This window comes from Stigmatopora argus, chromosome 11 (assembly GCF_051989625.1).
Source record: "Stigmatopora argus isolate UIUO_Sarg chromosome 11, RoL_Sarg_1.0, whole genome shotgun sequence".
In the NCBI taxonomy this organism is placed as follows: Eukaryota; Metazoa; Chordata; class Actinopteri; order Syngnathiformes; family Syngnathidae; genus Stigmatopora; species Stigmatopora argus.
This window is the reverse complement of record NC_135397.1, coordinates 472,869-496,580: the sequence shown is the minus strand read 5'-3', so window position 1 is coordinate 496,580 and position 23,712 is coordinate 472,869. Positions and strand designations below refer to the sequence as shown.

The window sequence follows — 23,712 nt, the reverse complement described above, 5'->3', positions numbered from 1 at the left end:
AAAAGTGTCTGAAATGTGTCATTGTTGAGATGACAGATATCGCAATATTTACTGTCCTTTTTTCCTTCAAAAATAAATGTAGATGACGCAAATCCTCAATGAGTAAATAGCAAATGCTTACAATTAAGAGAGACTGAAAAAACAAGAATTTGCGCACGGTTGACCTCGGCGCAGTTGATCAAACAATCGACGATTTGTCGATTCTACCCATTTAGCCGTGGGATGTAGCCTGGCAACCCCCAGAGAGTGATCTTCTGACATCCTTCCCTGGCTTTGCGGCATCTTCTCGCCAAGGCGGTTTCGCCGCGGGCCGAGATCGACATACTCTCAAAGAGTGGCGCGCTAAGCCTCCTCGCCGTCGCCCTCGCCCTCCAAGACTTCCTCTTCGCCTCGCTGGCCTAAAAACAACAACAATGCTTCTCCTCCTCGCTGCGGTGACATCATTTCGTGGGTGGCGAGAAAGAGGATCAAAAAACGCGTCGAGAAGACACGAATGGGAACCGTCATCGGACGGCTCGACTTAAAGTGAGCGGATTTTAAACCATCTTTTTAAGGCAAAACCTCCGTCGATGAGAGAAAGGGTGAAAAAGTGACATCATGGAAGATCTGGGCCGCCGCCGGACGGCGGGAAACAGATGACGTTTGCATTAGGGGTTCCGCAAAGTGCCACTTAGGAAACCTTCTCGCCGTTTTTTCCCAGGCCGCCAGGCATATGGAGCCTCTGGGAACCCGCTCGCAAACATTGGCGAAAGATGTCCAATTCGTTTCAAGTGGGAGGGTGGCAGGATCGGATGCCCGCCGTTAAAATTCACAGCAGGCAGATGAGCGGGCGCCACACCGTTGAATGTCTCCCATCGCTAATGGCATCAAAAGAGTTCATTAAAAGTGGTTCCGATATCCGCCCACCCGGCCGTCCGTACACTTTCAATGCTGCTTACCGTTGTCAGGTGTGCGGGGTGCTGGAGCCTAGTAGTTCAAATGTGCTGGCAAAAAGCGTTGACTCCAAAAAGTCATCTGAAAATAGTGTGGGGCAAATGACATAATTTTTTAATCAATATAAAAAAAGGCAAATTCATAAGCGCATTTGTAGCCAATCAAAATAGCATTTTACAATGTTTTATTTTTTAATGAGTTAACTATGAATGAAAAAATAAAAAGATAAGAAGGGATAAGAAACATTTTTGCCATGGTTGGTATATTATTTTACTGAAAATTAAAATGAAATGACTTTGGGGTTGTTGCATTTTTTTTTTCTTCTTAAAAACAAATCACTTTTTTTGAAGAGGAAATCAACCAAATCTAAAATTTGAGACAAAATGACACATGACAATGTATTTGTCGTAACACAATGGAATGTCTTGGCCTAAAAAGTGTATTTCTCCATTTTAAGGGCTCGCTCGCCGTTTTATGAAATGAATCAAAGTCCAACTCGGTCAAAGGAAGCATTTAGAAAAGGGCCGCAATTGGGAAAGTTTGTCCATTTGCGAGACGCGTACACCCTCCGGACGGATGATCCAATAAATCCAGCCTAATCAGCCAATCAGTTTAAAGAAGGCGCGTAGCCCCCGCGGCCCCGCCGGCGTCGTCGGGATTAGCTCCATCGCCGCCCGTGCCGGGGAGCAATTTGTTTTTGGAGCCGCTTGTTTGACAAGCATCGCCGCAGTAATTACAAAGCCTGGCCCTCCCCGGCTTGTTAGCGAAGCGCGTGGAGCCCCTCCTCCCTCCCTGGCGTCGGTCTCGCCCCCTCGCTCGCACTTGAAACGCTCGCCGTCTTCGCGGAAACATCTGCCACCGCCGCCGCCGGCGAAGAAAGCGCCGCTCCAAAAGCGGAAAATACGATCGGCAGAGTCGTAGACGGCGCGCTGGCGTGCGAATTCGCGGCGGAACCCTCTAACGTCAACTCTTCCCAATCGGGTCGAACTCAACGCTGTAAATTGAAATGATCGATCGTCTGGTCCGTTTCCAGCGCCGCCCTCCCACGGCGAATGTAGCGGACGTCTATCGATGGTGGACATTGCCTCCATTAAACTCCGTTTGCTCGCCTTTCGACAATCGAAAGACTGAAATGTAATGCGATGGCCTCGGAACGGATGGCGCGAAAACCGTTCCCACCGGGCGATTCGAGCTCAGACTATTGGCGGTGAGCAGGACAGGCAAGGGTACGACAGGACGGATTCAGTGCGACAATGTCACATACTCCCATTGATAGAAATGCCCCGAAATTCGTCGGAAAAATAGAAACTCTGATAACGCGATTGACTCACTGCGTAGACGTCCAATCGTGAGTTTGTCACGAGTAGATGTCCACTCTATTTAAACTGGGAACAAACGTGACCGATGAGTGGACGAGAAAATATTCAAGTGTCCTTCCTTCCTCCGTTACCATCAAGAGTCGTGCAAAATGAATTCACCCCTCGACCACAACGACGGTAGCGCGAAACCGAATAAGTACTAACAGAGAACATATACTCCGTACTTTATCCTAGTGGCCCATTTCGCTGGCTAGCCACGATACGTGCCTGCCGTCATCTGACGACAAGCGCGTGTAATACTATTTGAAAGGTTAATAACCAAATGAGTCAAGTAGACGGCGTTTCTGCGCTCGGTGGGCTGCGTGTAATGTTGGGGTGTTTGGGTGTCGGGGGGGTGGGGAGGATGTGTCTGCCCTCCAGGTCTTTGACGTTTGCGTATTATGGCCTGCCAACGTGTGGAGATAAGAGCGCGCGTGTGTGCCCTCGTGGCAGATAAAGTCAAGAAGGGAATGCGGAGGAGGCCTTCCAGAGCTACAAACAGGATTTATGTTGCCGTGAAGAACCATCTCGGCGGCTCATCTCATATGTTTTTTTACCTTTTTTTTTTCCTTCCCAAAATCGCACTTGGCTGACAACACGGCCAGCCCCCGATACTCTCCTCGCCAACTTTCTCCTACTGAAGTTGAGCCTGTGACTGTTTCTGTTCAACTCCATGTCTCTGGATCCGTCCGATGAATTCGGAGTTATCAAAGTGTGGCACCAGCACCACCAAAAGACAAATGGACTTCCATACGGTGTCCTCCAAACCAACGAACAACGTTCCGTCTCCGTGTGGTTTTTTTGCGTTATTCGCGGCAATGTGACGTAAATATGTCAAGCCGGTGTCGCCGGCGCGCAAAGCGATTTCTTTCATTCCCTCGGCGTCCCGATCGATAGCGCGCCGTGTTATATTGGAAACTGGAGGAGGCGTCTACACGAATCTATTGATTTCTCGCTCTTTTTCTTCCTTTCGCCGCGCTGACGGGAGCTTCTAAAGCGCTAACGTTGGGCCGCGGCCCGTCGCGAACGTCTTCCTCGCCGACCTCGCCGTCTCGTACTTTTTTCTCTCTTTCTGGAGGATTTCATTCGCGCTTGTGAACCGGCGGGGTTTTTGGTATCGCTAAATGTTTTTGGGCGGATGTTTGGCGGCACCAGACGGGTCGCCGGTCCGTGTCGGTGTCCGTGAGCGAGTGTAACGCTAATGAAAGCAGGAAATTAGCCAGGTTAGCCGACGGTTCTCACCGGGCCAAAAGGGCGTCTCGGTCCCGACCCGACCTCTGACCTCCGGCCTCCGCGCCACGCTCGCCGGTCCTCCCGCAAAGTCTTCCGTCATCGATCGGTGGGGCTCAGTTTCCATGGAGATGTTGACCGCCGCAGTCTGGAAAGGGAAGCAATGCGCCATGTCGGTGGCAAATTATTAGCAGCAGGTATTAAAAGCGTTATTATCCACTTGAAATGCTTTAGCCCATCAGGCTCTAATTTAAGGAAAAGCTCGTGAAAATGTCCACGGATGGAATTACTTTGGAAATGACTTCTTTTACTCTTAGCAAGTTAGCTCTTATTCCATCTGGGGAGATTTACAGTGCTCCCGAAATTGCTTTGTTTCTTTGTGGTTATGACTCCCTGGCCAAATCAATCTCTCCCATAAGCAAAGAAAAAAACGCCGCATCTTCCGGCGTCAATGGAATGCTGATGGTTTGATCCTTCCGGGCCTTTTTGACCAAATCATTTGCTAAGATTGGCTAAATCTTTCGCCGCCGGCCCTCCGATTCGAGGTGGAACGCCCCCTAACCCCCTTTCAATCGAGCGGCATTAGTGCTCAATTGGCTTTTTAATTCCTCATCAAGGTCAAACCCGTCGCTGTTTTTTTGTTTTTTGTTAACCTCCCGGCGGCACCACCTGTCAGCCGGCCCCGTAATTCATCACTTTTCCGCGTGACGGGGGCGACGCCCAGCTGCGCGGCCGGGTCGCCCGTCGGACCGCCGGCCAAGAAAATCATTTAGCCCCTCCGAGAGACCTTTGATTGGGCGCCGGGCGCCGGGGCCATTTGTCATCATTAATAACCGCCGCTGACAGCTCCGATCGGCGGGAGGTGGCGGTGGCCCGCCGCCAGCGTCGACGGGTCGGCCGCCGTGCCTTTGCCGCCGTGGCTTTGCCGCGCATGCAAATAACTTTCTCGGCGGCGTGCTGGTAATTCCGCTGGCGCTAACGTTTATGCGCAGCATTTGTGGACAAACTCAATTGTTGGGGGAAAAAAGAAACGGTTGCTTCTGAAACTGGGGAAAGGAAATAGGTACAAATGGGGAGTTGGAGGGTTTTTGTGAAAACACAGAGACCCCCCCCAAAAAAGAGGAAGTGGAGCACCCAATGGTTTCCAAGGACTTACAATTGATTTCGTTACATCCCGATGAAATCCAATGCCGAAAAGGTATGCAAAACATTGCAGCGGTCTATCCTCACTATCACGGTTTTGTCATTTGGGCGACTACTGGTGGTGATAGAATCTTCCTCAACAGTTAGCCAATTTTTAGTAAGAAAGCAATGCCTGCAAAACAATTGAAAATAGCAACGTCTCTCATCCACTCGCAACAAAGACAGCGCAACCCGTTCCGTTATCAACATTGATTCTTCCGGGGCTTCTGAAGATCGCCATCCTTCAGGTGTGAGTTGAATTGAGTCGGGTAGGAGAAACCGCTGGACCGTATTTGTATAGTCCACTCGTAATAATTGCGCCTGTCGGGCGACGACCGTCAGCGGCGAGTCCAGGCGCTTTCCGAGCTTTCGTCCGGCGGGATTAAAGCGGAAGCTTTGCTCTAAATGGAATTTCTTTTGGAGTGGACGACGGCGCGTGGTGGCTGTACTTTGATTAAACGCGTTTGTCACTTTAAAACAACAAACAAGGTGGCAGTCTTTCTTTCTTATTGATTTATGTTACTCTCACTCGTTTTTTATTGAAACAAATATAAAAGAAAACCTGTCAAATATAAATACAAATAATAACCCAATGGTTTGGATGGCTATCGCCGTCAATGGTGCCAAAACACGGGGCGCTAATTAGTTTCTTTCATGAAAAAAAAAAAACTTGCTAAAGACCTGGTTTTGATGGTTGCAAGCTGGCTCAGCTGCAATTTTGCTAGCTGGCCCGCCAAATGAGGCCATTGATACTCACATTTGCATTTGTTTGATCTTAACTCAAAAATCCATAGCCCCCAATTTGGGGAAGCTTCTATTCCGAGCCGACGCTTTGGTCCGAGCGCCCCATCGATCGGCAACAATTGTGGTCTTTTCAAGCGGTAATGGAGGAAAAGCGGCCTCCCGCCTCCCGCTCCAGACGCCCTTTGTGCTCCCATTTTGGCGGAAAATGTACCCCCCCCCCTCTCCGCGGCGCCGGTAACAACGGATCCTTTGGATTGCTTGCCAAGATCAAAGAGAAGTATACAAAGATGCTGTTTGGGGGCTCCCAAAAGTCAACCTGCTCCAAACCGCTACTCTTTTTCATCTTTATTAATGTTAATGATTCCTAGCAAATACGCTTGGTAAAAATAAGCCCCGTACATTCCATTTTGTCTTCCTACATTCCACCTTCTTTGTTTCTCAGCCACGTTTGAAATCAACGGCATTTTCTAAAAGAACGGAGTGATAGCGTTGTTTTTTTCCATGGTGGCCATCTTGGTAAAGGCTACCGGTGCTTGGAAGCTAAGGGCGGAATCAGGAAAGACCGTCATTTGCTTTCTTTGGTCCTCAGCAAAATGCATTTGAGTCCAATTTTTTTTAGCTTTGGTCCAGACCAAACAAATGAGGCAGGTGTTGCTGAAACCGGGGGATTCGTAGACATCATAGCCAGTTTTAGACTTCCTGTTCAGCATGAGTCCTTTTTGACTGACTCTGTGTAGATTTTGGGTCAGGAAGGCGAAAGGCTAACGAAAGGCAAATCAACAAGCGCTAAACCTGTCAGATGGCTTCCCGGTTGTTGCTCGACCCCACGAACCTCCGCCCCCTGCCCCGCCCACCTTTCCCGAACCTCCTCGGCCTCCCCTCGACCCCGGACTTCTTAGCTCAGGCGTCCTGAACCGAGCGCCGCATTTCTTGCAGAGGGGGCCCGACCGCGGAGCAGCTCAACCACGTTGTCGCCGACGAGGGGGGGCGCCCCGGCCAGAGGGCCCGAACTGGGCCGTGGGGGGGCCTTCTCCAAAGACCTGCGGGACCCCGCTAGAAACAGGAGGGGCCACCCCAACTGGGCCATATTGGGTAACTGTGTGTGTGTGTGTGTGTGCATGCATGTCTGTGCAACTAAAGTGAAGTCAAATGAATTGTTTGTCCCTACGTGGAGTTCGTCAAGGGCGAGTTGCGTCTTCTGTAGCTCCTTGTATTTCTTGGGATGCAAAATAATTGGTCTTCCGCTCTTGAACGGTGCCAGCAGTGGGTATCTAGCCACCCTTTTTGGGAGTCCAATGGATTTGACGTCTACAAAACTTGTCAGGGCGACACGGTGGTCGAGGGGTTAGCATTGCTTTCTGACAGTTCCGAGATGGAGGGCTCAATCCCGTTTTGCGTGTTCTCCCAACTCTGGTTTCCTTCCACATCCCCCAAGATGCAATTTAGTACGCTAAACTGTTTTCAGTCCCGTCAGGGTTAGGGTTCACCTAAGCCGTTAACTCACGATGGATAAGCAAGAGGAAATGAAGGAGATTTTAAATTTTTCATTTTTTTTTTCCAGAGAAGGAAGGAAAAAGGAGAATTTGAATGCCAGGCATCTCTGCACTCCAACTTTTAATCACTTTTACTGTACGGAGCGTGATTGACGCGATAAGTGCCTCTCGCCGGCCGCCTCTTGGCAGCGCCGGCGTCCCCTCCAGGACGCCGCGCCGCCATCCAGATTAATTAAAAAGGGATCCCCGTGTTCTCCGACAGGAATCGGGAAGCGACCCGCGGCTTAGCGCTAAACGCCACCTCTCCCCCAAAATCGTCAGGAAAAAGCCATCCCGGCAGTCGTCGAGCGTTCCGGCGTGCCCCGAGGAGGATTTGCATGAAATGAAATGGATTGGAAGCTTTTGCTTTCCGCGCCGTGCGCCGTGATTGTGGCTTTTCGCTGGATTTGCGCCCTCCCGAAGCGTCCAATGTTTAATATCGTACATTTATTGGGATTTGATGGCCTTTTGTGTGCCAGCGGAAACAGGTTAGCGTGCAGGAAGCAAAAAAAATGGATTTACGGAGGTAGACGTTGTCATTTGATGCTTCTTGACTTCATAATGCAAGAGTTCTTTCACCAAGATGGATTCTGGAAGTCACTTTTCAATGAGTTGGGTGAAAAAACTCTTGTTTTGTTGTTGTTGTTCTTAGACGTTATCATGCTAGCGGCTATTTCATTCGTCCCCGTTGACACTTGTAGCCGAATGGGAGTGGCTTTAACCTCCTATGACCTGCCGTCACATTTTTGGTTGTCAAAGACTACAATGTTAAATGTTGTCCTGGCGTGCACTTTTATCATTTTTCTCAGAAACGACATCATGTAAAAAGATCATTCTTTCTTTTTACACTCATCAGGTCCCAATTAGCCTAAATATCAAAGAGAAAATAAGAGTTTGGGTCTTAGGAGGTTGAAGCTCAACTGTTTTTACAAACAAACCAAACGACGCAACTCCAAATCTGCCGTCCAATTTATTGCACGCTGCCACTTTGGAGTTATTCTGGTTATTGTTGTCGAGTTGACTTCAGGCTAATTGTATGTGTATTGAGCGTTCAGTCTGACATTGAAAAGTACACATTGGGGTCAACAGGCGCAAAGAATGAATGTCCCCGCCCCCGCCCGTTCCATTTGGTCAATAACCGTTCCAGCCGTGTACTTTTCATCCAAACTCTTTATCTTTTGGGTTTCCGACGCCAATCTTCTCATATTCGGTTTTCGGTCCTTGCCATTTTTTTTTCTCTTATGAATGACAGTTTTGGAGCGCAGCATCTTTCAATTAATTCCATGTTAATTGGCCGTGGGTTGGGGACGTTTGCGCAATGGATTTACTGTGTGAAACCCAAAAAAATAGGCCGAGAATTGAGCCAGGGACTTTTCGCCGGGATACGTGGGACATGGTGAGCATCAAATTAGCTCGGGAGGCTGAAAATTGAAGGCCGTCCTCCAACGATAACGACCCTCCCGAGACGAGCGCGATGGTTTCCGATCCGAGCCTTAAGCGGCGAAGGGCCGGCGTTCCTCGCCGCGCTCCGCCGCTCGTCTGGACGGCGTCCAGACGTGTCAGCGTTTATCAAAGGCGGAGGTAGACGGAGCGTGGCGCGCTCTTGACAAATTTCCAGAAAGATGTCGGGCAGATGGCGAAGATGTCCCTGGAAAGCCGGCCCGGCAAATCTTTGACACCCGCCCGACCCACGTGTGATTTACGCTTTGCTCTTTTCTCCTGCCTTTGTTTTTTTTAAAGGAGGCTTTCCAAATACGCTTCCTTTAAGCCTCGGGGTCCGATTCATTTTGACTTGAGGCCGCAGGGGTCACGTGGGTCACCCTCGAATCAACGGCTCGCTCCATTTCCCGCCTGCTTGTTTTATTTTTAGCCTTCCTCTTTGTATTCATGAGTTTCCCAAATGCATTGCCAACATAATGCTAACAACGCAGGCCAACAGGTGCGGATTCTCATTAGTGCTGGAGATGCCGGAGTGTCAAAGGGAAACCTTTGGCTAACCCGTCGCCCGCTAAACTAGGCCTGCCGCCGTCGACTAATGGATCGCCAAATAAATCGGCATCTTTTTTTCCCAAAGTCAATCAACTGTAACGTAAACTTGATCTACAGAACGTTCTTCTGATTTTCGTCAGCGGCGACCGCTCGATCCTCCGACCGAACGGTCTCCGTCATCTCGGCCACCTGCCGCCGTTTCCGGTGGACGTCTGCCAAAAACGCCGCTCCGCTGCTTGAGTGCAATTAGTCGCCTTTTCATTACATCGAAGTGGCTCGTTTAGCCCAAGAAAGAAAAAAAAAAACACTCACGGGATGATCAAGTGTTTTCTTGTAAAAAGTCGGGATGGTGGCATTCGTTCGTCACCGTCTTCCTTTTAAACGCTCACCTTTTCCCGTGTAAACCAGGGAAAAGTGCATCCGTACTTTCTCCCCAAAACGGTTATTCGCCGTTGTTTTTGTAAAGAAATAAGCACCGTGAAAGGGCGAAGCTAGAAAAAGCTGTTAATAAACGTATCCGGGTTTTCACCAATTTGGTTATGATGACAATAGGCTTTTTGATTTGATTTGATTTATCCTTGTTAACAAAATAAATCAAGTGGAAGTCCTGAATATTCAGTTTTTTTATAGATCTAAAACAATGCTTATTTTAGCTTTTTTTATATATATTTTTAGATTTTACAAAATGATTTTTGAACTAAAAACAGAAAAAATGGATTAAAAAATGACAATGATTGATTTAAAAGGGGGAAAATCAGGAAATTTAATATACATCTATACTCTACATTTGAATTTGATCCTAAAAAAGGAAGTCGGCACTCATCATTGACTTTCCCGGGCCACACAAAATGATGCGGCGGGACAGATTTGGCCCCCGGGCCACCACTTTGACACGTGATTTAGAGCATCAAAATGGCAAATAATACCCCTCCATTCCTGAATCATTTACAGTAGATGATTTCTTCGGCAGGCAAAAAGAACTTTTCACGTTCCATTTTCCCCACAAGGCGGGATTGAAAAACAAATCCAAGCGAACCCGCACATTTCCTTATCTGCATGTTCTCCAACGCCGGACGGCGGCGCACGTCTTAGTCAAAGGGTGGCAGAATCACGGCCCGACGCTAATCCCGAATAAAACGCGGAGGAGGCGGGAAAGAGAGGCGCTCGGCGAGCATACGGAATTTGTCCGCAAAGCGAAAAGTGACACCCGACCGGAGCGGAGGTCGCGTGGCATTTGCATGAAGCCGGCTCAAAAGCCAGCAGCGGCTTTAACATGGTCGTACGGCTGGAGCCTACCACGCTACTTGAAAACAACAACCAGGTCCACCTTCTATCGTCATGACTTCCCTCTAACGTCATGACGGTAGCATATTTCGACTCAATTATCCTTACTTGCACTCCAAGTATACGTGGCTTTACGACGTGTACTTGTTGTCGAGTATTACAAGTGTACACCGTGTTCACTTGAGTGTATTCGTGCAACAGGTTCATCCACTACGGGTACTTGCATTCCAACTACGTGTGCTTGTACTACATTTATAATTATTACATGTTGATAGATCTGAAAAACAACTTGAGGAGCAGGTTAAGAAAGAGTGAGACCAATTTAAAGGAAATAAGTTTATTACCAGACTGCAGAAATGGGGAGAGCTCAAACAGCGTGATCGCTCACAGTCTGTTGTCCTTGCAACTCTCACTGAATGACCAGTGAGTGAGTCTTATATACAGGCCAAACGGACAGTTGTCAGCAGGACTTTGAACAGATACGTTTCAATCATTTGCAGGGCAAAAAGTCATTGATCAGTGTCGGACAGTTGAGCGTTTGTGCTGACATGTCGACCCAATTACAAGACTAAGATTGATTATTCAGTCAGACCGTTGAGTGTTTATGCTGACATGTCAGCCATTCACCATTTGTATGAGAACGATGCTTTTATACTCACAAAAACTGATATCATCTTACACATGTGCGATTCATTTCTATTCAGTGGCATACCAAGTTGTAGTCTATCCAGATGAGGGGTGGCCAAATCCGGTCCTGGAGAGCCCCAAACCGGTCTCTGGTCTGTTTTCCATATCTCCCTCCACCGACACACCTGAATCAAATCGTGGGGATCGTTATCAAGCTTGTGGAGCGGTTGCTGATTGATCATTTGATTCAGGTGTGCTAGAGGAGGGAGGGAGATATGGAAAACTGACTGGATGACAGGGAGGGGATCTCCAGGACCGGACTTGGCCATTAATTGTTATTCCATTTTTCTTTGCGGCTCCCGATTTGCGGATTTTCACGAACGGACAATGTTTGGTCACGACTCCTTTGACTTTGCGCTGCGAAAGAAAATGACTTTTTTCTTCCTCCTCCTCTTCCTCCCTTTCTTCGCTCACTCTTTAAAGCCGCGAGTACATTTCAACCTTCACTTACTTCCTCCCCGAGTGAAGACGCCTTGCATGCAAATCTCCCCGGCGGCGGAAGCAGCGGCGGGCGACCCCCTCGCTCGCCGTCGACCTTTCCCCTTCCGGCCGACTGTCGGACAACCGCCGAGGGCTTCGGGCCTCACCTCCGTTACGTTTGTTTAACGAGGTGCCGTGAAAGACGAATCTAGATCATCACCGGGACTTGGGGTCAAGAAGAAAACAGAAAGACACGAAAGATTTTGGGCCACGAGAATGGCGCTCCGGCGAGACATCTGGACCGCGTCTGGAGGACAGAAGCGGCGTGGGCCCGCGGGATTCGCCCGCCTTCTAATGGGCCCGCCCCAGTAGTGAAATGGGGCAATTAGATTAGGACGCGCATCTGTCGTGGCTCCAGAAGAAAGGGGGGCGTGGCCACGGGGATTTGCGGACGAAGGCTAGCCCTGGGGTCCCGCCTGTTTACACCACCGGCTCTTTGTTTAAGTCGTTGTCGACACCCGCGTGCTTGACCAAATCCAGACCCGTCTTTGACGCTACCAAGAGACAAATGTTTACGTTGCTTTACGCAAAATGTGGCGGTTGGCACGTCCACCAAAGAAGGAGGGTTCAATCCCCAGTGGGTTCACACCTCCCTGTCGTTCCTATACGGCACATGTGTCAAAGTGGCGGCCCGGGGGCCAAATCTGGCCCGCCGCATCATTTTGTGTGGCCCGGGAAAGTCAATGATGAGTGCCGACTTTCTGTTTTAGGATCAAATTCAAAGGAAGAGTATAGATGTATATTAAATTTCCTGATTTTCCCCCTTTTAAATCAATAATTGTCATTTTTTAATCCATTTTTTTCTGTGTTTTTAGTTCAAAAATAATTTTGTAAAATCTAAAAATATATTTTAAAAAAGCTAAAATAAACATTGTTTTAGATCTATAAAAAATGGAATATTCAGGGATTTTAATCCAGTTCTTTTAATCCATTTATTTATTTTAAAAAAATCTTAATATTATATCTAAAATGGTCCGGCCCACTTGAAATCAAGTGACTGGCGACTCGAGACTTGTGACTCAACTTGTAACCAATGGTGATCTTAAGAACATAGATTTAGCAGCAAATAGAAGCGCCTTGAATTTGGAACCCGATGCGCAATTACAAATACCCCAACGTTCGGAATTCGAATTCCGGGCTCTTTTCTTTCTTCTCCGGAGTCAAGTGAAACGGACATTTTGCACATTCGTTAAGCAAACATCCCCGGCGTCCCGCGTATCGTCGGCTGAAACGCTTTTGTAATGAATATGCAGAAAGCGCCAGCGAGTAGGCACCTGGACCATGCGCACACGCGCAATTACTCACTAAACACGCGCACAAATCTGTCCACGTCAGGCACGCACAACACGCACGCACGCATATTAACGGCAGGCTCGTTGAAAGCAATCAAGGCGGCCTCGCGCGCAACCCATCGAGCGGGTCGAGTGGTGGTTAGGGGTTGCTATGGCAACCGGGGGAAGAAAGCCTCTTTGCGCGTGACTCGGCGAGGTTAGCGCTTTAGCTTAGCGTTCTAAAATCGACGCCGACTCAAACGCTGGCTCGCCACTTCAAATGGATTGCCAGGCGGCGAGTTAAAAGAAATAATACCAATAACTGGGAAAGGAATATTAGAAAGTACACCCTTATTTTGTCGGATTTGAAAACGTAGGAAATTTGTTTTGCCAGTATATTGTATTTTAGTTGACGTACAATGGAGTTGAATGGAATGCCTATGTTGTCAGCAGACAAGGAAAATGATATTTCAAGATTCACCGTAAAGCGCACGCACAAATATTGTACTTTTAACATTCACTCATTCATCTCCCATTCCGCTTGTCCTCAAAAAGATTTAAAAAGCAATTCGCTAAAAGGTTTGCCGTAGCATTTGGCGGCGTAGCTTAGCGATAAAACGTGGTCCCAGCCGGCAATTAGCGGTCAAGATGGCGTGAATGAAGACAAAGTGCCGCCGGCGGTGGACGAATCGCGGCAACTTCGTTAAGCGCCGTTTGCGTTTGCGGCCGCAAAGTAAAAGCCCGCCAGCGCTCATCGAGCGCTTCGCCTCGCGGGCGGACGGACGGACGGAAGGAGGCCGCCGCCGTTTGCTTGAGTGCTTTCTATTTGGCTTTGATGGACGGGCAAGGTCGGAGGCGCCGTCGGAAGCGCCGTCGGAGGAGACCTCGCAAAAACTGACCAGAGAACATCGGCGGGGGCGCTGCCGCCGCCGGAGGAGACCTCACCGGACCAATGTCGGCCTGCCCGTTTTAGTAGACCAACCACAAAAGTACAACTCCACTCCACTTGGATTTTGTAAGACGAGCTTCCCAAATTCGATTCATCGTTTGCACTTGATGGGCACATTGGCGTCATATTCTGATGCCGTCTTCTTGTCCAACCCTCCGCTAATTGGAAGGCGGTGCTCCGCCGCTAGCGATTCTGATCCGACGCTCGATCGGACCAACCGGCAGACGGGCAGGATTGGAAAAGTCTAGCTCGTTAAAGACGCCTCGTTTGGATCGCGTTTTCGTCGATCAAATTGATTGGGAGAAGTCGCCATCGGTCCCATTTTCCAGTTTGAACTTTAAATGTGTCTTTTTTGGGGGGGTGTTTGTAAGGTCAGATAGTCCAGCACAAAAATAATAATAATTGTGCTCCGTGTGATTTTGTCTTTTATTGCGGCGAGGCAGCAAACTCAATAAAGTGCGATGAGGAGAAAAGGTTGCGGCCCGTGAACACTGCAGGGATCAATTAGCGCAAATGGGACTCGTGCTCTTCGTGGCAAAGTTGCGCTGGGACGCTCCTGATGGACTACGCGCAAAGCCTGTCTTTTTGCTGTGGGGGAGGGGCGGGGGTCCGTCGCAGATGAGCAGACGTTGGATCGTTGGCTTCCAATGGATGCTGATAAACTAGCCGTGGCGCTTTGACACCAGTAGACGTTGGCGCTGGAAACAAGAGACGCGCTAATCAATTTGCGTCTGCACGGGAAACGTGAGCTGCCGGGGGGGTGCCGGCTCCCCCGACCAGGCGTCCAGATGACGCCACCCCCCTTCACCATCTGCCCGCGGTCCTTCGTAGGATTAGACGGTCGCAGGGGGCGCTGTCGACGCCCGGGTTAAGAAATGAACAGTTATTCGTCGGTTTAGAGGAGTCAGTGCCTGGCCGTGATTGGCTGTCCTTTGTCTTCTGGCGCCCTGCAATTGTCTGGCCACCCATTGTGAGCCTTGTGAGGATAAGCGCTTCAGAAAAAAAGGCCAGGCCAGTTAACTCCCATATTAACACTGTTGATTATTTTGCTCCTCGTTAACTTTCTGTCTCTTCGTGGGAGTTGGATTAATATTTTAGTATATATTTATATGAATATGTCATATTTCAAAAGTGCACTGAATACTGCATTGGAATTTTTACACGGGATGTAACAGTATACCGGTGAATAGCAGCCATCGTTAAGATAAGTGTGTGACTTTTCAACTGATGATCTACTTACGTAGTTGTAGCAAGTATCCCCAGCGATCGATGGTCAAGTCTTGACCGATGATTTATTATATTCCGTCCGTTCACCCCAAAAAAACGTGAGAAATGAGCCGCAGCTGCTTCTTCCATCTGCCGACCTTCGGGTGGAAAAAGAAACGGCAGTGAGTTGCGAGCAATTGCGGAGGTCGACAAAGACAGTGACATTAAAGACAACTACTTGCTAATAAAATGGATGACATTAAAGGACTGATAAATACAAGATGACAGACAGGTTGTTAAATGAAGAATGTGAAACTGTATCCAGACAAAAATTAAAGGAAACTAGATGAAAACCATCAGTCAAGACTTGATCGTCTTTCGGTGGGGATGCTACGATACTAAATACCATATTTCGTGATTAAAAATAGAAACTTTTGCCCAGTCCTCATTTGTTTTTTTTAGCTTAGCACATCTGCTATGGGATCTCGTGATTCCAACCCGAATTTTGTCCCATTTTGTCACTAGCCCAGAGCGGCGTATCAACTTTGTTTGCGGAGAAGCATCAGACAAAGTCTTTGTTTGACACTTTGCCTCCACGGGGGGGCCCCTTCCCACGCCGTCCCACGCCGTCCCGTCCCGCTTCGGCGCAGATTGACTATCGATCGTTTCTCGCCGAGCCGTCCACGCTTTCCTCCTCGCCGCTCGGAAAGAGCCAGCTCTCTACCGGGAGCCGCCGCGGGACCAATCGATGCCGAATGGCGGCTCGTCACGTCCCGGGCGGCCGGCGAGATGACGGGGAGTCGGCGGGGGGCCGGCGAGGAGCCAGCGAGGAGCCAGCAGGCCTTCTTCTCCCTCCGTACCTCGTTAAATTTGGGGGCACTTGGACGTGAAGAGCTCCTCGGGAAAGTTTTTTTTCCGCTAACTAAAGCCGTGGCGTTTGTGGTTAAGAAAGAAAAACATCATGCTCTGGGGCGTCAATGAGAAATGCGGGGAATTGTCGTCACGGCTGGGAGACTGGAGATTTAGTTTTGAGGGCCACGCAAATGCCGGCTGGCCTCCAGCCTGCCTGCCTGCCTGCCTGCCGTGTGATGGGACAAACATTTGAATCCAGTCTAATTGCACTTGACTTCAACCATTCATCAAGTAAATTGGAGGTCTTTGGTCGTCAATGGCCGTGAAATATTCAACAAAGCGGCCCAAAAGAAAAGGTCAGAGGTGAAACTACGGGATTTTTGTTTTCATTCAAATTGGGGCCCGCCCGGGTAACCCACGGCTAGCACGCGGCGGTGAAGCTCAATCCCTTCCCCCTCGCAGTTGGACTGCTTCGGAGCTCCGTACCCTCCATACCGCCTCCCCTCCCCTCCCTTCCCTTCCCCTCCCTTCCCTTCCCCCGCCTGGACCCCTTTCAAGCGCGGCGTCTCATTAGCACACTTTTGAATCGAGTTCACGGCCCGCCTAGCTCCCAGATGTCGGTCACGCCGGCCCCCCCTGCCCGATTACAGCGAAAAGACTCCCTTCGCCGCCATTGTGAAAAAGGGAAACGGAGCGGGGGCGGTTGCTCGCTCGGTCAGGTCCAACGCCGGCGTTGACGGCCGCTTTGCGCAGGCGAGCCGGCGGTGGCCCGGGAGAACAACTGCCTGAACGCGGCCAAGGCCTGCAACTTGAACGACACCTGCAAGAAGTACCGCTCGGCCTACATCAGCCCGTGCACCAGCCGCGTCTCCACCAACGAAGTCTGCAACAAGAGGAAGTGCCACAAGGCCCTGCGCCAGTTCTTCGACAAGGTAACCAAGTCCACCGGTACTCGGCCGGGTTCATTAGCATCCGGTCCCGGCTCGTGACGGCGGCTCCTCCTTCTCAAACGACTCATTGTTGGCGTCAGGTTCCTCCAAAGCACAGCTACGGAATGCTGTTCTGCTCGTGCCCGCCCAGCGACCAGACGGCGTGCTCGGAACGCCGGCGGCAGACCATCGTGCCCGTCTGCTCCTACGAGGAGAAACAAAAGCCCAATTGTCTGGAGCTGCAGGCCTCCTGCAAGACCAACTACATCTGCAGGTCAGTCCGGACAACGGGACAACTCAAAAAAAACATGGCAGTCATACTCCCAACGTGAAATCTTTTGTTTCAGGTCACGCCTGGCCGACTTTTTCGCCAACTGCCAATCGGAAGCGCGCTCGCCGTCGGGCTGCCTGAAGGAAAACTACGCCGACTGCCTGCTGGCCTACTCGGGCCTCATCGGTAAGCTAAACATTGTCCGTCCGAGTGCGAATTATATTAAAATCATAATGAAAATGTTTCATCCCGTAGGGCACATGTGTCAAAGTGGCGGCCCGGGTGCCAAATCTGGCCCGCCGCATCATTTTGTGTGGCCCGGGAAAGTCAATCATGAGTGGTGACTTTCTGTTTTAGGATCAAATTCAAATGAAGAGTATAGATGTATATTAAATTTCCTGATTTTCCCCCTTTTAAATCAATCATTGTCATTTTTTAATCATTTTTTCTGTGTTTTTAGTTCAAAAATCATTTTGTAAAATCTAAAAATATATTTAAAAAAAGCTCAAATAAACATTGTTTTAGATCTATAAAAAACAGAATATTCAGGGCTTTTAATCCAGTTCTTTTAATGCATTTATATTAAAAAAATCTCAATATGTTATCTAAAATGGCCCGGCCCACGTGAAATTGAGTTGACGTTAAAGTGGCCCGCGAACCAACCCGAGTCTGACACCCTTGCCGTAGTGCAACAAGTGATACCGTTTTTGCATTTGAGAAAAGATGGTCACTTTTTGCTTCAACTTAAGGAAGATTGTCCTGCTCCTCGTGCCGTACGCATTCGAGCCCGGCGGGGGCAGTATCGAGACTTTCCGATAAAAACCCGCATTTAAACATGGGCCGACTTTGCGTGAATAGCATCGTTTCCCATTTCCGCCTCACGGGCAAAGAAAATGACTAGCACGTGAAGAAAAGGACTCCCCAAATGTCCCACTTGGGCTTCCAGTTTTTCTCTCAAGTCTGTTTTGCTGAGTCGGGGAAATCCCGACCGATTGTGAAGCCAGATTTTGTCCTCACGGCGACCTTTGACTCGCCCCTCTTTTGCTAAACAAGTGCGCACTCTCTCATTGTGCCCCCCAACGCCCCCCTCCACACACACACACACACACACTTTCCAAAACAAAAAGCTATAGGTTGCTGGAGCTAGGCCAGGCCAGAAGCCTGGTGGGGGAGAGAATAATGACTGAATGAAGCAATTTACTTGCCGAGGCTTCTTAACCCCCCCGACACGCCACTTCCTGCATGCTGACAATATCAATGTTCTAACACTGCTGTTATTCATCACCAAAAGAGCAGAATTGTCTGGACAGAGAGAGCGAAAGAGAGAGAGAGAGAGAGAGAGAGAGAGAGAGAGAGAGAGAGAGAGAGAGAGAGAGAAAGCAAGAATGATAGAGACGTTGCGTTGCGTTCAGGCACCGCAAAAAGTCTTCAATCTCAAGTTTGAAAAGAGTTTCTTATCATCCTTGGCATTCCACGTTGCTCTTCTCCAGACACGTTGGGTAATTTTCTGCTATTTCTTTCTTTTCTCTTTCACAAAAAGATGTCCTTATGGCTTTAAATCCTTCATATTGTTACAACAAGGACCAAGAAAATGGTCGCTTTGCCAAGAAAACACAATTTTCTCACAAAAAAAGCCACCGTGTCCAAAATGAATCAAAGTTCCTGAGAAAAAAAGGCTAGACTAGAATCTTAAAACGCTATATTTGCCTGCAAAACAAAAAAATGCTACATGGAGCTCTTGAAAAGTTTTGTTTTTGTTCCCAAAAGAATTGGTAAATGGCGCACGAGTCAATTTAACAATGACATTTGCTGACAAAATGGCTTCATTACGTCTCTTAAACGGAAGATTTTCTCACAAAGCGGCTCCCGCTTCTCTATTAAAATCCCATCTCGCTGGGAAAAAAAAGCGAGAGTATTTGCTCACAAATAACAAGATGGAGCCATGAAACAACTCCAGTTGCGTCCAAAAAGGTCACATGGCGCCACCAAAACGTTACGTGGGCACACAAAGAAAAAGCCAAGTTCAGCTGTGCAAAGGTTTTGCTTTTCTTTCCACAGATTCCCTTTTGACACCAACACTCCTTTTCTGTGAAGAATTCGTATGAGCCTAGCCAAATATTCAATCAAATATTCCTCACAAAACTCGGCCGTTCTTTGTGAATACTCACATTTCACTGCCATTTTTCATGACCTAACATAGCGATTTTGTAGTCAATTATACATCGCTTTTTGGGGGGGCAAGAAAAGGGTGCTTTAATCTTCGTATGTAGCCTTTTTGTAAACAAATACTGTTTTCATTGGGAGTGTTTTGAGGAAAACACTTGTACAATTGTATTAGCTTAGCCAAATATTCACATTTTCCTCACAAAAAAGGCCATTCTTTATGAATACTCACATTTCAGTGCCATTTATGCGTTGAAACTTAGTTTTCATAGCCTTACATAGCCATTTTGTAGGAACATATAGTGTTTTGACGGCATAGGGTTAGGGGTAACTTTTTTGTTGGGGCAAGAAAATGGTGTTTTAATACAGCGAGTGTCTCATACACGATACAGAAAAATCAGGTGATTTTTTTTCTTCTTCTGATGGGCAGGCACGGTGATGACCCCCAACTACCTTCGCTCGCCCAAGATCAGCGTGTCTCCGTACTGCGACTGCGGCAACAGCGGCAACGACAAAGACCAGTGCGAAAAGCTGCTGGCCTTCTTCACCGAAAACACCTGCCTGCGTGAGTTCCCCTCTGCCCAACTTTCATTATTATTATTATAAGACCATTATTTCAACGGAACACCAAGATCGAGAAACGAACCGGCTGAGCCAGAACACCCCTTTTTGTCCGTTTATCGGGACAGGCCACGCCGTGCAGGCCTTCGGGAACGGCACGGACATGGACGTGGCCCCCCGGCGACCCCCGTCTCCCGGCCAGACCTCCACCGCCGTCACGCCGCCGCGGCAACGGCACCCCGACGACAACCGCGTGGACAACCACGTCGAGCCAGGGATTTACCACTTTTGCGCGAATCTGCAGGTTAGTCCAGAGCAGGGGTCGGGAACCTTTTTGACGAAGAGAGCCATAAACATTTCCTTGAGAACCACACTCAAAATTTAAAAGTAAAAATACATGAAAATGTGTGCTTTTATGAATCATTTCACCACTTTGAAAGTTAAAAAAAAAGTCTCTGAATTATTTTGAGAACATTTTTTCACTGTTGCTAATCAGAGTATCAATGAGAGAAGAAAAATTATGATTAAAAAGACGATAGAGATAGTATCGGCGCCACAGTGCCGGTGTGACGCTCCCATTGGTGCGTTCGGGACTTGGGTTGCTCACCAGCGGTTCCCATATTTTACCAAAGGTTAGCGGAGGGCCATATACTCCCATCAAAAGAGCCAAATATGGCTCCCGAGCCGTAGGTTCTCTACCCCTGGTCCAGAGGATTGTTTACTCGCCGAAAGGACATATTTAGTCAAAGAAAACCCGCAGTAAAATTGAACCCCGCCACAAAAGTGGGCAGAGAGTCCAAATGAAGCCCCTCGCAGGAATTGAGCTGGCTGGCGCGGCTGACGAAACGGAGTCGCGGTCGGCGGCAATCGTGCCTCCGGGCGCAAAGTCCGTCGGCCTGCTGCCACCAAACAAAAAAAACTAAAAAAAACATTCAATCTTAACTCTTGTTGTCAATGGGTCTGAAGAATGGAATGAGCGAGCGCCCAACTCATTCCACTCTTCAGACCCATTGACGACGCTTGCCGTCCAATCCCTACAGACAGTCCGAATGAATTGGACGTCTGGCGCCCTCAATGGCAGCCATTCAGTCCCACACCGAGCACAATCGTCTTTGTACTATATTCTACCACCAGTTTGTGAAGCTAATACATTTGAATGGCCTGATGTGGCTTACTTTTGGTGAGCAAATACTTTGTTGGGGCATATGGAGCGTTTTTGCGAGAAAATAATTTCTTCCCTCCACCAAATCTAGCCTTTTTGTGAGCAAACATTGAGTTTTATGGGCACCGTGTCACCTTTTGTAAGCAAATGTGGTCTTTTCACGGCTTAAAAGTAGAGTTTTTGTGAGGAAACAGTCTTTTGATGACAGAATATTGCAAAGAAAGGAATACTTTAAAGGGGCAGTGATAACCGTGACCGGACGTTTGGTCGCCGGCGACAAAACAAGGTAAAACAACACGGTCTACGCATGAATAAAAGGCAACAATGGCCATGAGCACTTTCACTGAGCGGACGTGTGAGTGTAGTATAAGAGTTTGTATGTACATGCGTTGTCCCTTTAAGAAACTACGTCCGTCAGGGTCTTAGCAAGTTCTCCAACAAAAAACAATAAAAGTCTGGGGAATGTGGAGCTTTTCTTTAGCCTAATAATTAATAGGGCATTAAGTAGGACTAAATAATAATTCACAGTTTGTATTTAGGGAATTTGAGAAAACATTTGAATGGTAATTATCAGTAACCTTCTGGGCGACCAAAAGTCCGGCGACCAAACGGCCGAGTACCGTGATAACAAATGCATTTTTAATGCCTTTTGGTGAGCACAACGTCTTTTTAAAACTACATTCATTTCACAAGCGACCCTTGAGGGCAAAAGCGGCACCAAAGGTCATCGACTGGATCATGTTTGAACGGCAACGTAGACTTTGGTGTTCATTTTGCACGAGTCGTTACGCTTCCCGTTTGTCTGGAGCCTTTTTCATTGCCTTCCCGTTTGTCATAGTTTACGTGCTAAAGCGTTCTTTTATTTTCATCTTGTGGAGTGAAGTTGCAAACTGATTACAGTAGTTTGCAAAGAAACATTCCCAGGGACCTTTATTGGCAAATGCGATTGATTGCAAACTTGTTTTTTCCCCAGTAATCAACGTCGCTTGTTTTTTATTTGCTGGCACCGCAGGCCGCTCTTATTATGACACCATTTTCATAACGAGACCAAATGACTCGTGAGCCTTCCGACGCATTGCTTTCGCAACTGGGCTTTCGGGTAAAAACCATTGCGCGTGCTTCGCGTGCCACGCGTGACCCTTTGCGTCGAATAGAAAGTTGAAATGATGAAAATGGAAATCATGAAGGAAAAAAAATACATTTCGTGCGGCTTATTTGCAATTCAAAGAGGCGTAAACAAGAGCAAGAGCGGGAAAGGTCTTTGCCCGGCTCCGTCTAATACCTGGATGCAGACAAAAGTCACATTAGCATGAGTCGCATTTCCATTTGCCCGAATAAAAACGCCCCGAGCTACGGGCGCTTGTTTTCAGTTGACTAAAAATGCTCATGAAAGAAGACAGAAAATGCAAACGGAAGGGAGATTTCAAAACTTTTTGCTTACCGTGACCTGATGTACGGAGAAGAAGAAAAAAATCCTCAAAATCCAGGTTGCCTATTATACATGGCTAATCGTATTTTTCAAACGGAAAAAGGATGTTAGTAACCCACTACGGGGTGTTTTATAAGCCTGGTGGGCAGCTATGCTTTTCACAATAGGCTTAGCGCAATGGGCAAAGATATGACAGAAGGATCAAATGAATACATTTTTTAAAGAGCATTGTTTGAAAGCGCAACGGACAACGTCTTATGGTCGCTGCTATGTGACCAAACACTATTTCCTCACAAAAACCTCATGCCACATGTGCAATATAAACTCTATAGTTGCTCAAAAAACAGCTACCTTAGGCCACATGTTCTGATTTGAGGAAAAAAAAGTGGCTTTAGTCTGGTACTCGGACGTTTGGTCGCCGGACGTTCGGTCGCCGGACGTTCGGTCGCCGGACGTTCGGTCGCCGGACGTTTGGTCACCGGACGTTTGACAACATGACAGAGAGTTCACTGTTGAAACCAGCTCTCAAAATTATATTCACCCGGGCGACCAAACATCCGGGCGACCAAACGTCCGGCGACCAAACGTCCGGCGACCAAACGTCCGGTCACGCTTTAGATACCAGCCGTGGGCAATGAATTCCACGAAGGGCTGCGATGGGCGCAGGTTTTCGTTCCAAGCCATAAGAGGGAACCTTTCCAACAATCTGCTATCTTAGAAGTGCAATCATTGGATTGCAGTCAGGTGCTTCTTGTTTCAGCAGAAATCTCATTGGTTAAAGTGTCTGTGTTGGATCGCCTGGAGCAAAAACCTGCACCCACGGCGAACCCTCGGGGACTGGATTGCCCGGAAAAACTCGCTATAAATGCTCACCAAAAAAACTAACGTGAAAATGTCCATGGTTTAACAATGCGCCTGTTTTTTCGCCAGGCTCAGAAGTTGAAGTCCAACTCCAGCGTTGACAGCATCTTCTGCGTGGTGAGTGCAGTGCTTGGCCGCCGTCGGCCGCCGTCGGCCGCCCCCGTTTCCGTGGCCACGTGCCAGGTGGCCGGCCGGCCGGGCGGGTCAAAGTCACGCCATCCGGTCCACGCGCAAAGTTCAGGGCAAATGTCAGGTGGTACGATGGGTGACATTTCCAGCCGCCCGTAAGCTGGCGGCTTCATTAGCTCACGCTAACGCGCTGGCATTTGACGCAAATAAAAACAACCTTTGGGCGCGCCGCCGTGGCGCTCCGATCGCGGCCAATTTCGCACGGGAGTCGTTTTGTCAACACGGCAAATAGTTGACAAAAGCACAGCAAATACCGTTAACGATGATGCACGTCCAATCGAATGGCGTCCAATCATGCAAATTGAAATGAGTTCATGTTCATTTGCCGCTAACCCTCCCACTTCCGACGGCTTGGACGTCGAGTGCCGCAGCTGAGTAAATAATGCATGCTTTGACATTGATCGAGTAATCTTTAAAAAAAAAACTTGGATGAGAAATAAGCTAGCTGAT

The 23,712-nt window shown here is 48.4% G+C and overlaps 2 protein-coding genes across 5 annotated transcripts in view; one reads left to right on the top strand and one right to left on the bottom strand.

Annotated features, from left to right (window-relative positions):
- Nucleotides 1-23,712, bottom strand: part of LOC144084367 (coiled-coil domain-containing protein 172-like) — a 73,831-nt gene that overhangs the window by 13,086 nt on the left and 37,033 nt on the right. The window contains exons 3-5 of one of the 3 annotated variants that reach the window (XM_077612720.1): nucleotides 14,880-15,003; nucleotides 3,534-3,669; nucleotides 939-1,014 (exon numbers count right to left, since the gene is read on the bottom strand). The gene's annotated coding sequence lies outside the window, so the exon portion shown is untranslated. Of the gene's footprint in view, nucleotides 1-938; nucleotides 1,015-3,533; nucleotides 3,670-10,964; nucleotides 11,030-14,879; nucleotides 15,123-23,712 lie in introns of those variants that run through there. The other 2 variants (XM_077612721.1, XM_077612722.1) reach the window with 2 other exon arrangements.
- LOC144084360 (GDNF family receptor alpha-1-like) overlaps nucleotides 1-23,712 on the top strand; it is a 30,922-nt gene that overhangs the window by 5,696 nt on the left and 1,514 nt on the right. Inside the window, exons 4-10 of one of the 2 annotated variants that reach the window (XM_077612701.1) lie at nucleotides 6,384-6,539; nucleotides 16,451-16,629; nucleotides 16,728-16,900; nucleotides 16,974-17,083; nucleotides 19,491-19,625; nucleotides 19,750-19,925; nucleotides 23,143-23,190. In XM_077612701.1, coding sequence (XP_077468827.1) covers nucleotides 6,384-6,539; nucleotides 16,451-16,629; nucleotides 16,728-16,900; nucleotides 16,974-17,083; nucleotides 19,491-19,625; nucleotides 19,750-19,925; nucleotides 23,143-23,190 — 977 coding nt within the window. The remainder of the gene's footprint in view (nucleotides 1-6,383; nucleotides 6,540-16,450; nucleotides 16,630-16,727; nucleotides 16,901-16,973; nucleotides 17,084-19,490; nucleotides 19,626-19,749; nucleotides 19,926-23,142; nucleotides 23,191-23,712) is intronic. The other variant, XM_077612702.1, reaches the window with a different exon arrangement.